The following is a 13,525-nucleotide window of genomic DNA, read 5'->3' on the forward strand; positions in this document are numbered from 1 at the left end:
ACCGTCACGTTGCCGTATATTCACGGGCACGAATAATGAGCGGTAACCGGTTTTTTAGGGTAGGCCAGCAGTAGTTCTTTCAATTCTTTTGTATTCCTTATATCCCTTATACAAAAATAGACATTAAATATTGGAGGGGAACTGCAGGCACAGTTGTACAGTCGTACAATGTTTTGTCTGTTCTGTCGTTTGTACACTGTGCTGTAGTAAACATATATTTTGTGCGTGCCACGTTTTTATAAATTGTGAATATTTTTATTTGATAAACCGTTTTTTTATATATAAAATGTCGTTTAAAGATCGTGACACTCATAGCCAGAGCAAAAAAATAATTTATAATGTTTATAATTTTATTAAAATGCTGTCGGAGAAAAAAGATTTGACACCAGACTTCTTCAAAAGTAGCCAAAAAGTCGCTGCTGAAGCTTGTGGCGTTTCATATATAACGCTGAGGCGTATATGTGTAGAAGCCAAAAAATCTATAGAGCAGGATGTTGAGGAAGGACCATCTTTTAAATCACCACGAAAATTATATAAGCGTCAAAAGAAATGTACAGAAATGGATGATTTTGATGCTGACGTAGTTCGTCGAACGGTACATTCGTTTTACGATAAAGGTGAGTATCCAACTGCTTTATTAATCTTAAACGAACTTAAAAAAAAAATGCCAAATTATGAGGGATCCGTTAGGTCAGTCAGAAGGCTATTAAAAAACTTGAATTTTTCATTTAAAAAATGTAATGATGGTCGAAAATGCTATTGGAACGAAATGATATTGTTGCTTTACGTTGTAAATTTTTACGTAACATTTGTACACTTCGACAAATGAAAGATTGTCGACCAGTGATTTACCTAGATGAAACCTGGGTAAATCAGAATCATTCACGATCTCATATTTGGAAAAATAACGAAGGAACAGAAGGGTTAAAAGTACCAATCGGTAAAGGAGGTCGTCTAATTATTATACACGCTGGGTCATCTCGATACGGGTTCATAGAAGGGTCAAAATTAGTTTTTAAATGTCAAGCGAAAAATTCTATTGACTATCATTCGTCAATGAACGCCGATGTTTTTAAAGTATGGTTTGTAGATATGTTAAAGCTACTTCCCGAACCATGCGTTATTATTATGGATAACGCACCATATCATTCCACGTATATTAACAACTACCCAAAATGTAATGCTCGGAAAGCTGATGTACAGAATTGGCTGAAAAATCAGGGCGTTAATTTTTCACCACTAGAAACATTAGCTGAATTGCGTGAACGACTTAAATTGTTAATACCGTCGTTTAAAAGGTACGAGTTAGACGAAATCGCGAGTTCGATGGGCCATGAAGTAATTCAGCTACCACCGAATCACTGCCAGTATAACCCTATCGAACTCATATGGGCGCAAGTCAAAAGTGAAGTGGCAAAAAAAAATCACACTTTTAAAATGGTGGACGTCGAAAGACTTACAAACGAGGCGTTGGATTCGGTATCAAAAAGTGACTGGGAGAAATGTGTTGAACATGCTGAGAAGATTCAAGATGAAGATAACGAAAAGGAAATATTGAGAGACAGTTTGACGGAGCCAATGATTTTAACATTTGCATCTGATGACAGTGATTTCGGTACTGACGGAGACAGCGAAAACGACGTTGAAGAACTAGAATAAAAATTATTATTTCATTATTATGTTATACTTATATTTTATTTATTATTAACTGTTAAAAATATTGTACTTTTTTACATTATGTACATTATTTATTTGTTCATATCTTATTAAAAAATTAACTATAACAAAATAACCATGTTATTAAATTCTGATAAATATGTATGAATATATTTCAAAAAAAAGCGGGCTTTTAGTTTGGTAATTTGATAACCACTTTAGAAAAACAGCCGCTTGGCGCGTGACGGGCAGCGATCATTTTTCGTGTCCCCGACTATAGTGATAAGTTTATTAATGAGTGAGGTAAGGAGAGTTAAAAGAGGGGTTATGAGTGACTGGAGCTCATTGAGAAATGATGATAAATGTTTGGAGATGGACGTTTCAGGAGGCGGATTGTGGTCTGAGAAATGATTTTTTTTTTTTGAGTTACCTTTGATTGAGTCGGCGTACGAGAACTGTCGGTTGGTAGAACTGGTTGGGGTCTGGTTTACATTGTCTAGAGAAGTATGGGCCGTGGCGTCAGGAGAGTTTCTATCTTGTGTGGGATTTCTTGAGTGATGGTGGTCCTTCCTTTGGTTGAGGTCATTGAATTTCGAATTTCTTGATCTTTGTAGCAGTTTGTGCTTGGTGCATCCTTTGTAGTTAGCAGGATGAGCTTCCCCACATAGTGCGCAAGTTGCTGGAGTGTCTTTGGGTTTTTCGCAAAGGTCCGAGAGGTGGCAAGCACCGCAGCGGACGCATCTAGGCTCTCGATTACAGTAGGTCTTGGTGTGACCATAGGCCTGGCACCTGTGGCATTGAGGTAGGTCCCTGCGAGAGTGGGGCTCCTCGATTTTTATTTTGGTGTAGCATAGTGAAGACTGGTTGAATATATGTATATTACTAGGGTCTGGGTTCAAATCAACAAAAAATATGGGGAGGGCGGTCTTGGTTATTTTGGACTTAATGTTTGTGATGTTTCTTACCGAAAATCCTATTTGAGACAGTTCATCTTTGATGAGTTTTGTATCGGTTGTTGGATGAAGGTTTCTGATAGCAACACGGTATGGTTTGTCTTCTTTTGCTTGGTAGGTAAAGTATTCAATTTTACTTTCATTAAGTAAGTGGATTATTTGACGATAGGAGCTGATTGAGGTAAGTGTAAGTTTTAAATGTTTCGTAGTAGTTTTGAATTTGAATTCATTTTCGCCAACAAGTAGAGCGATTGATTTTGCGAACTCATTGAAGTCCAGTGGTGAGGATATGAATATTGGTGGTGGAGGAGGAGGTGTATCATTTGTAGGCTCGTGGATCATTTCGTTGTTGTCATCAATTTCCGTGTCATTTAGTGGCTCAAAGTGGTTTGGCGTGGTAAAGGCAGATTTAGTTTCATTTGAAATTTTTGGCTCTTTGGATGTAGGCGAATGGCCAGGCGAAGATAGGCGCTTGCTTTGTTTGGTCTGCCACGGGGTGGCACCAACTTTGTCACCTTCGTTAGTTTTAAGAATGCATAGAGTTGGCTTATCTGGTAGTTTATTATTGGATTTTGCTGCGTTCGAAGTTGTCGGCCGTGATATATTATTGTTCTGGACGGGTGTGCGTAATGAGCTGTTGTTTTTATTAGTGGACGTGGACTTTGATTGCGTCGACATAGTCGACGCCGGTGTAGATAACGACCTGCGGTCTGTAATTTAATTACGCCGATAAGGCCGCTTAGATAACGGACGGGTGGACGTATGGCGCACTGCCACCCGAAATCAGATATAATTAAATTTGTCACCAGCAGTGGTTAAAGTGGGGGGGGGGGGGGGGGGGGTGGAGGGGGACGGCGTTCCCCTTCTTTGCTTAGCTTTAGTTTTGCGTCCCCTTTAGCTTAATTTCCGGCGGGACGGTTAAAATATTCATTTAATCATAAAAATTGAATGTTAATACCTACATTAAAATTTAAAAGTATAAAAAAATTTTTAAATCTGAGTATATATGTATACTTACTATAATATATATACTATACATACTATATAACCTACCTATAGGTAGGTAACGCAAAAAGTGGTAATGAATCATGAATGATGATTATTCATTAGTCATTACATTATACAATACCTATACATAGAGTAAAAATATATTCGTTTGATTATTTTGATTTTTTCTTCTGGGCCCATTTGTGATAACATTACTAATTGAATGGTGTATTTGGTTCTGTGTTTGGTCTAAAAATACATATATTATTTCAATTTTTCCCGAAATAAAGAGACTGAGCAGATTTTATCAGTAATAATACACTGAATATTATCATTTAATAAATTTAATCAAATCTAGAATGTTTCCATTAAAATATTATTTATAAATTATAAGCAAATATAGTCGACGCATAGACGACCGGGCAGAAATTCGTTGTGGTGATACGGACTAACGGCACGGCATTGAACGCGTGAACATAACTTTTAAAAATATTACTATTACTTGTTTATTTTTAATTACCTTTTTTATTATTTATTATACTATAGGATTATGTCTGGTTTACTAAAGTACGCTTTTACTAAAACTAAAGTAATCAATAATGATAATAACATTAATAATAGTGAAATAAATCCTAATATTACCAAACAAAATATAGTAACAAACGAAACTAGTCTTAACGATGATCATGGTACTAAAGAAATGCAATTTTAGTCTGATACAGAGTTTCCAGATTGTTGGGACTTAAAACAAGTAAGTACAATATTAATATATATATTGGTAATTACTAATTTACAGTGTTGGAAAGTATGTACCTACTTACCTTAAGTTACAAGTTACTATAACGAAATTGCTTTTTAAAAGTTTAAAAGTTAATGATAAAACATATAAATCTATTTGGTCATGCTTGGAAAAATGAAAATTAAATTAAACAAAAGTAATCATCAGGTCTAAACATATCAATTAATGAAGCTATTTTTTTTTTTGTAATTGAATAAACACATTATATTATATTATGTTATGATCTTATATTTATTACCAAAACAAAGGTTTATTTTAATGAAGACGGAATTTTTTATTTATCTACATAAACCAAAAATTAGGTGTTAATTTTATTTTATTTTTTCTATAATGTTATACTTGTATTGTTATAAATTATGAATACCACAGTATAGTACTAATAGATATAAATGTATATTTTAATGAAAATCATTAATAAGGCAATAATACTACATTATATATTACCAAGGATCAACTTAAATGTTTATTTAAAAGTTGAGACTGAATTTGATGTTAAAACTGATTTTTTTTTTTTTGTTATTCATATAATTTTATTATTTTCATAATATTATTAAGTATATTTTAAAATTACACATTATATCATATAATATTTTATCTTCATAAGTCAAAAATTAGGTGTTAAGGTGTATTTAATAAGATTAAATTTGATTTTTTTTTCTATAAGTAATGTTATACTTATATATTTCTAAATTTTTATTTAAAAGTTGAGACTATTGTTGCTTTGTACATAATATTCAAAAATTAAATAAAAAAGTTTAAAAAATGGTATTTAATTATAAATTAGTTGGAAAATCTATATTATAAAAAAAAAACTATTTCGATTTTTACTTATTCTCCAGACATTCTCTCCTTGGTCGGAATATAGGTAATTAATATTTTAGAGTTATAATCACTGAGTATGTACATAATACATAATAATAGGTGTATACAAATATACATACTATATATGTACGTGATTAATTTTAAAAATTAGGTCAACAATAACATAGATTAAAAGTATAATTTTAAAAAATCAGGGGGGAAATGCGTTTTACCCTTGGCTACAAAATTGGTTAAGGGGACGCCTTTTTTTTGCATTAGCTTTAGTCCCCTCTGCAATTATTTTCCACTTTAACCACTGGTCACCAGAATGGAGATTTTCGTTGGTCCACTGATCCGGCAGAAGAAATAAACAGACGCAAGAAAGCGTGTTTAGTTTGGAACGATTTTTGGTTTTTAAAGGAAATTAAAAACAAAAAAAAAAAAAAAAACGAATGAGTTAAACGTGCGGAATAAGATAAGTACGTGGAGCGGCGAAATAGCGATGCTACTCGGACGGCTGGCATGGCGCGACTGATTTATAATTGTTACAACTTGTTTTTAAATATCGCGGTTGTTTTTATTTTACACAAAAATTAAAATATTAAAATGAAAAGTAAGTATAAGCATATTTGTGTTTAATTCAAATATATTAGATTAAATGTTGTATTATTTCAAACATTAAAATAAATGTAGTAGGTATATAAACGGTGAAGTCGAAATAGGATAGTATAATTTTTGCATTTAGTGACCAAACTATATACTCAAAGACGACGTCTAAAACCCTCAGAGTCCGATATTCCTCTATTAGTCAGTATACCTACTAGTTACACAAATTCATAATATTGTGTGTCATAAATATATAATTTTGTGTTTGTTGTCGAGTAATTCTTTGAGCTGTATAAAATAGTTAGATCTATGTATTTTAATAGGAATTACAATTTTGTAGTAGTAATTGACGAGGGATGGCGGGGGTGAAAATACTGTTTAGGGTGGATGGATTGGAATGTTTAAATGTATCTATGTAATTGCGACTATGTATTTTGTAAGTATGACTTTTGTGTCTTAATATATTGATATGTACCTAAGCTGTATAATATGTTTGGTTGTGTGTGTGTGTGTGTGTGTGTGTGTGTGTTTGTGATGTTGTATGTATGAATTTATGTACATAAACTAAATATATATGAATACTGCATATACATATATTTTAATAATACTTTAATTTTATAATATGTTTGGGTGTTTGTGATACCTGATGAATGTGTGTATGTATGTATATAATATGCGACTATGTAAGTGTAATATAATGTAATATAAGATTACTCATAAGTTTGTCTAACTTTATCAAAAAAAAAATGTCTACAAGAAACTTAAATTACATTTTTATGAGCGTCTGAAATTTATATTTTTACAACATTTGATATTCACTCGATTTCTCATGTAACAATTTTCTTATTTTATTGTAATTAAAAAACGAATGACTGTAGATACTTGAAAATTTCACTGAATGTTTATATTAGCATTTTCTATACACCATAAAATTTTGAAAATATTTTGACTCTTTTTGAGCTGTTTACGGACATTGTTAGTTTTCAATTTTTTTAGTTTTTTTTTATATAAATATCAACAAAATTTTATTTTTTGGGTAGAAAAGCATGAAAATTTAATATAAGGCTCCTGATATATCGTTCTAATAGCAGTTGAAAAATATTCAAAATACATAGGCATAGTTTCTTTTTATAAGCATTTTAACAGTTCGAATTTCGACAAAATTTATCAAATTTAAAATTTAATAATTATTTTGTTGTTCAAATTTCATAAAATGTACTTTTATAGCTAAGGATTGAAAATTTTAAACAAGGCTCCACATAAATAGGTTATATATAAATTACTTTATTCACAATAATATCATCAAATATACTTGGTAATATCATGGGCTGACTGACCGTTTTCGCTCAGAATCGTTTATCTTATACAATGATATTATATCATTGAATTCAAATTTAATGCCATCCATTACAATGACCGACTTGTAACCTACTGTACAGCAGATCGATATCCACTTACCAACCTTTTTTTTTTTATGTCAACAAATATCGATGAATACATCGTTAGGTCAAATTATAGCTTTAAAATGTAATGCAAGACTCCTGATATACCTAGTGTTACAATGGCTGTTTTAAAATATTACAAATAGGAACATGGACACAATTGTTTTTAATAGGCTTTTGAAGTTCAATTTTTGACAAAATACGTAAAAATCACGACAATTTTCAAATCATTTTTGGTTAGAAATTCATGAAAAATTTTCTTTTTAAATCTAAGATTTAGATACTTGAACGAAAACAATCGGGTTGTTACTTGTTTGATTCACGTCTCAATGTCGCACAACATAGGCGCAAATTGACTCAATTTTTTTTTGGGGTGGGGACTCAAGCCCCCCCTCCCTCATAGGCCATACTGCTTAATACGACAGAATATACAAATTAGTACTAATTACTAGATTTTTAACTGGGGGGACTTGACCGACATTTGGGGTACTAAGTCCCTCCAAGCCCCCCCTATTTGCGCCAACACAGAATATAACATGCGAAATATCGAGGTAACAATGTTATACGCAATCGGCAAACACGACGAGACAAAATTTGATATTTAAACAAAAAAAAAAGATCTGTTAAGATTTAAGAAATAATTTTTCTATATAATAGAAGGATATCCTGGTTCCTAAAATAGCAGGTACAAATTATATATAATATTTTGTTTCAATTTTGATAGTTGATAATTTTCTTGTATTATCTTAATTTAAAAAGTTGATATCAAAATCTTAGGGGCCAACCACTTTTTTTGGAGGGGGAGAGCTTAATCCCGCTAGCCCCAATAAGTGCGCCCTAGCTTTATACTTAATCCCTATATATTATAATTTACTACACAATGACATTTTCACAATATTTTTATAGATTTTTATTGCCTATCTTTACCACAGTCACATACCTAGTAAGGTAAATTGGTATTTATTTAAAAGTTAATTACAAAGAAATATGATAAAAATGCATGCAAATAATAACTAATAATGCAATTTTTAGGCAAATATTAATTCAACAGTATTACTATTTGTAAAATATATTACTACAATAGAAGCAATATAAATATATCATATAAAATACTCAGTAATATTCTAGCAAACCATCTCAGCTCATAATCATAATTCATATTTGATGCATCCATTACAGTTACTTATTCATTGACGAGGTATGATTGTCCCTAACTGTACAGCAGAGTGGTAATACCTACTAACCTATTTGCCTACTTTCTTAATTTAGATTATTCGCTTTCAAATATTAATTTTATGATTTACAAACTAATACGTATAATCATTACATTTTCTGAATTGCAGTACATGTCTGTTAAAGCAACCATTGAACCAAAAAATATCAGTGTGCATTTTTGTATACAGCCAAAAACCAAATTCGAGGAGATAATTCAACATATTCATTTAGTTTCAATTTATTATATATATACAAGTATTTCAATTAGCATTGATAAAAAAATATAATTAATAACTTATAAAGAAATTGAGGTTAGCTGTTATAACAAAAATTTTAAACATTTCACAAAAGAAATTATGAAGTATAAATTGCATGATAGGTATATAATAAGTTTAAAATAAAAACAAATTTTGGTACCAATAATTGATGTTTCATTTAAAAAAAAAAACAAAATATATAAGAAGAAAATTATAATAAAGAAAATAATTATGTACCAGACAATATAACACAATTAAAAAAAAAATACATTGAAGGGAATAACATTTTGAGATGCAAGAATGTTGATGAAAATATGAACTGTAGTAGCATTAAGAATTGGCACTCACGCACTTCTTATGCTTTGTATGAGTTGAAATATAACTGAAAATAAATAAACACAAATTACTATGTATTACTAATAGCATAATATAGTATAATACAAATATAATATAATTATTTAATTAGTTTCAAAATATATTTTAGGCTCATTTATTTATTTTTAAAATTAAAGATTAAATAACTAACACCAACAATTATTAGTATTACCAAGGCTGGGCATTAACGAGTTAAAAAGTTAAAGTTAAGTTACTTAACGAGTTACTTTTTTTCTAAGAAGTAACTTCTATCTTAACGAGTTACTTTTTTTTTAAAGTAACTTCTAACTTAACGCGTTAATTTATTTTATAGTCACGTTAAGTTATTTTTTTTCTTTGTACGAACCCCAAAGATTTATTATAGCATTTTGTGTAGTAAAAAAAAAAATGATAATAACAATAAATATTATGTTAAATATAAATTATTCTGCTATATATTATTATGTAGGTATCGAGTATTCTAAATATTATAGACTGTCGAAGTGTTCTGCACTATGTCTGGATTTTAAAATAACGTATTAAAATACAAGTAGAGACCTATCACTATTGATTAAATATACTATAATATTATAGTTACTGTATATTTAAACAATGCTAATAGTTAATAGAACTATGAATGTCAAAATATACGAAACGACTTATGAGAAATAAAGAATAATATTTTATATTATTTCCTATTCACAGAATATTGCATGTCTAGATATTAAAGATTCATGTGGGTAATTATTATTAGAAAAGAAAAACATATATTATCCAAATTCAATATCCCATAAACATTTGTAAACTGTCATTTTTAATTAAAATTTGTTGTTTGTTATATTATTTATATTCATTCATGGAAATTATAAGAATAATTTAGCTTGGAGTGAGAGAGTGACCCATTGTATTTACTATAAAGGGGTGGATTATTATTTATTATTAAAAATCAGCTGATGTCTGGAATGAATAATAATAATACTTAATATATAGTCTATATTTAAATGACCTGACAAACTTGGTACTGTAAAATTTAAAAGCAGGCATTCGTCTGTCGACTATAGCGTGTGCCGTGTTGTCAACAATTTACTATTCTTTTTACACTAATTTTCTGTATTGTTATAATAAATTTATATTGCTCTCAATATTTAATTTTTATAAGTTGAACTGGGCCAGCTCAGAAGAAAAAACAAGTATTAAAGAAAAGTTGGTTGAAACTTTAAAAACTTGTACTGAGGATGCAGACAGTACATATATTTCTTCACAACTCTTGGTTCAAAATGATTTGTCAAATCAAAATATGATAGAGCATGATGATTTTTTGCTTTTTGAAGATGACTTGCAAGAATCCCAGAATAATTATGATTTACAAAAAATATTTTCTGATTATTTATTGAACCATAATATAAAATCTCCAGAAGATTTGCCAATAACTTGAAAGCAGCCTATATTGAGTACAATACTGCAGTACCATCATCAGCTCATGTTGAACTTTTGTTTAGTGCAGGAGGACAGGTTTTTAGCAGAAGAAGGGGTTCCATGTCTGATACCAATTTCGAAATAGCATTATTGTTAAAGTTTAACAAATATTTTATTCAAGAATGATAATATATAAATTATAAATATTATAATAATTTGTATACAATATCTTATGAGCAAAAACTAATAAAAATAATCATATAAAATAAAATATTTTTTTTGTATGTAAGCTCAGTTTGAGTGTACATAACCTAACCGGTAAAAATCTATTCCGGAGTGATTTGAGAGTAATTCGCTTGTGTACTAGTAGCCAGCAGGTAACAATGAACAGTATTTAATATTTACAACTAACTATTATTTTGAATTTTCTTAAACAAATCATAAAGTATAATAATAGCCAATATATGTTGAGTTAGGTACCTAGTTGTTAGTTGTTTATTTAGCCATATTTCATGAATGGTTATGTATAAATACATATTATGAGCTTAGCTTAGTTAATGTCCATGTTATTTTATTTTTGATACTGCTGTTATCATAAGATGCTTTCTACGAAAACTATGATAAAATAAAATATAGCTTATCTTTAATTAAATATATCATTCTTACTAATAAATAACAATAATTAAAATTAATTTTATAAATGTTTGTATTTAGACGAGTAGTTATTTTATTAACAATATTTAATACTATACAAAATACATTTATAATTAATTTGATTATTAATACTTAATTGGTAATAACAAAGTAAAATTTAAAAGTTTTAGCATCACGTTGGAAAACTTTTAGGTAAAAAAATAAAATAGGTATATATAATTAATTTAATTAATTTGTTGGATTTCATAATTTATAAGTAGGTACCTACAGCAAAATACATTTTTTTAAGATATAAAGACCTACATTATAATATTATGTTATTTGTAAATCTTTAACATGAGGTGTAAATAGTATAATTATAAGATTTATATGAAAAAAAATATACTTATTTTTAACTAAGTTAAGTAACTTTTTTTACCAACTAACTTAACTTTAAACTTAACTAAAATTTTTCCAAATTAACTTAACTTAACGAGTTAAAAAAAGTAGTTAACCAGCCCAGCTTTGAGTATTACTATACTCTATTCAGAATGAGATTGAAAAGATCCAAAATCAAAACAACAAGCTAGTGAAGCTTTTTGATCTAGAATTATATAGTTTTAGGTAAATTACATCAAAAAGTCATAGGCATGTGATAATTACATATGTAGTTTGCTTCAAATTGCAAATAATTGAATAAATTCTAAATTGTTTTCATCTTTTTCATAAAATTAATATATGCTTACACAGGTAAAACAACTGTGCAGTCCAAAAACGTGACATGATAATACAACAACAGACAATAAATATTGTTGTTCGATCAGCTACAATCATAATATGTATGGTCCCCATGTCATACACTAAATCACTATTAATATTGGCCCATATAATATCATTGAGGGAAACAAATATCATCAATATGTCAAAACAAAAACGTACCAGATCCGCATACAACAAATAAAAATAGTGCCAGCAGCCACGGACTAACAGGTGTTTTATTTTTCTCTGATTTCTGAAAAATGAAAAATGTAAAATAAATAAACTAAATGGTGATGACTGATGAGGAATGGAAAGGAAAACAAAACCCAAATACTTCGCTGTTTTGGGATGGAGGACGAATTTCACTTACCGTAGATTTGGGTACGTTGCCCCGTTGCGTGATGTTTTTGCTGGCCTTCTCGTTGGCGATCCTCATCCTCTGTTTAGGTGCCATTATGCACGTATCGAACGTTTGATGGATATGGGTGATTGCAAAAAGAACGTGAATACGTGGCAAACTGACGCGTTACACGAGCAAATAGTAGTAACGGAGTACCGACGACGTGCACACTGCACTGAATAGTGAATACAAACCACTGACGTGTCTAGACTGGTAGTGGACGGTGGTGGAGTGAAATTTTACACTGTGAAATAGTGAATGTGAAATAAGAACCGTTAGTAGTTTAGACGATACTGGTTGCACGTACGTGTGTGTACGCACAATGCCTCGACTCCTCGTAACTTGTAAGGCGGGTGGCAGTCAGCGGCGGTCGTCGTGGTGCGGTCCGCGTTGGCACGTCGTTATCACATGCGATTCGTAACAACTTGTTTATAGGACGCAGTGGTGACGTGGGCAGATAGTAAAGTCAGCCTAGCCAACTGTGAAAAGACAATAATAATTAATGGAACGGGTACAGTTTTAATAACACCGAAAAATGATAGTAGACAAATAATTATTATTTTGTTCTTATCAGGTTCTGAAGCCAGTCCATAGAGCACGAACCTCGATATCTTCTCTACGTCATTGCACGAACTAAGATATTTTAGTTCGTGCCATAGACAAGCCCGGATTAAGGGGGGGGGGGGGGGGCAAGTCCCCGGGGCCCACGTGTGTAAAGGGCCCATAGTCTTCTGGGCTTAAAATTACATCGAGTGATAATTTTCACTCTTTATAGTACCTACAAGAATATTTTTATTTTTTATTTTTTTTTGTTTGAACTAACATGCGATAGGGCCCGTCGACCGTGTTTACCACCTATAGCATGGTAAGTGGGGACACATAGCGTGATAGGGAATCTTTAAGTGACACAAGATGGGCATGCCGTGCACTCACTATTAATTATAAAACTATATTAACTGTACTTTTTGAAATATCTGATAGCAAAAATGAAAATGGGGATACAAAATATAATGCAAAGGTGTTGTTGAAAAAAGAAACGGGCTATTTGTGTCTTTTTTGGAATGCCATATTACAACATTGTAATAAACTAATAAAGTATCTATTGATTTACAAAGCAAAAGCAATGATATTTTAAAAGCTGTGAATTTGTTGAAAAGTTTAAAAAATGTTGTTTCAAGTTTAAGGGATTCAAACATGGTCTATGAACATAGGGTTTGAGAGTTTTGCTCCCAAATAAGTACCATATA

The 13,525-nt window shown here is 30.5% G+C and overlaps 2 protein-coding genes across 2 annotated transcripts; one reads left to right on the forward strand and one right to left on the reverse strand.

The window, feature by feature from the left end:
* The first annotated feature begins 358 nt into the window (after positions 1-358).
* Positions 359-1,659, forward strand: LOC132951380 (uncharacterized). The gene is made up of 2 exons (XM_061023193.1): positions 359-617; positions 833-1,659. The coding sequence occupies exons 1-2, from the start codon at positions 359-361 to the stop codon at positions 1,657-1,659; spliced, it is 1,086 nt and encodes a 361-aa protein (XP_060879176.1).
* Positions 1,660-8,681: 7,022 nt separating this feature from the next.
* Positions 8,682-12,679, reverse strand: LOC132950898 (stress-associated endoplasmic reticulum protein 2). The gene is made up of 3 exons (XM_061022509.1): positions 12,249-12,679; positions 12,059-12,131; positions 8,682-9,098 (listed from the first exon to the last, which is right to left on the reverse strand). The coding sequence occupies exons 1-3, from the start codon at positions 12,330-12,332 to the stop codon at positions 9,061-9,063; spliced, it is 195 nt and encodes a 64-aa protein (XP_060878492.1). The 5' UTR covers positions 12,333-12,679; the 3' UTR covers positions 8,682-9,060.
* Between the last annotated feature and the right edge of the window lie 846 nt (positions 12,680-13,525).

Source organism: Metopolophium dirhodum, chromosome 8, assembly GCF_019925205.1.
Source record: "Metopolophium dirhodum isolate CAU chromosome 8, ASM1992520v1, whole genome shotgun sequence".
NCBI lineage: Eukaryota > Metazoa > Arthropoda > Insecta > Hemiptera > Aphididae > Metopolophium > Metopolophium dirhodum.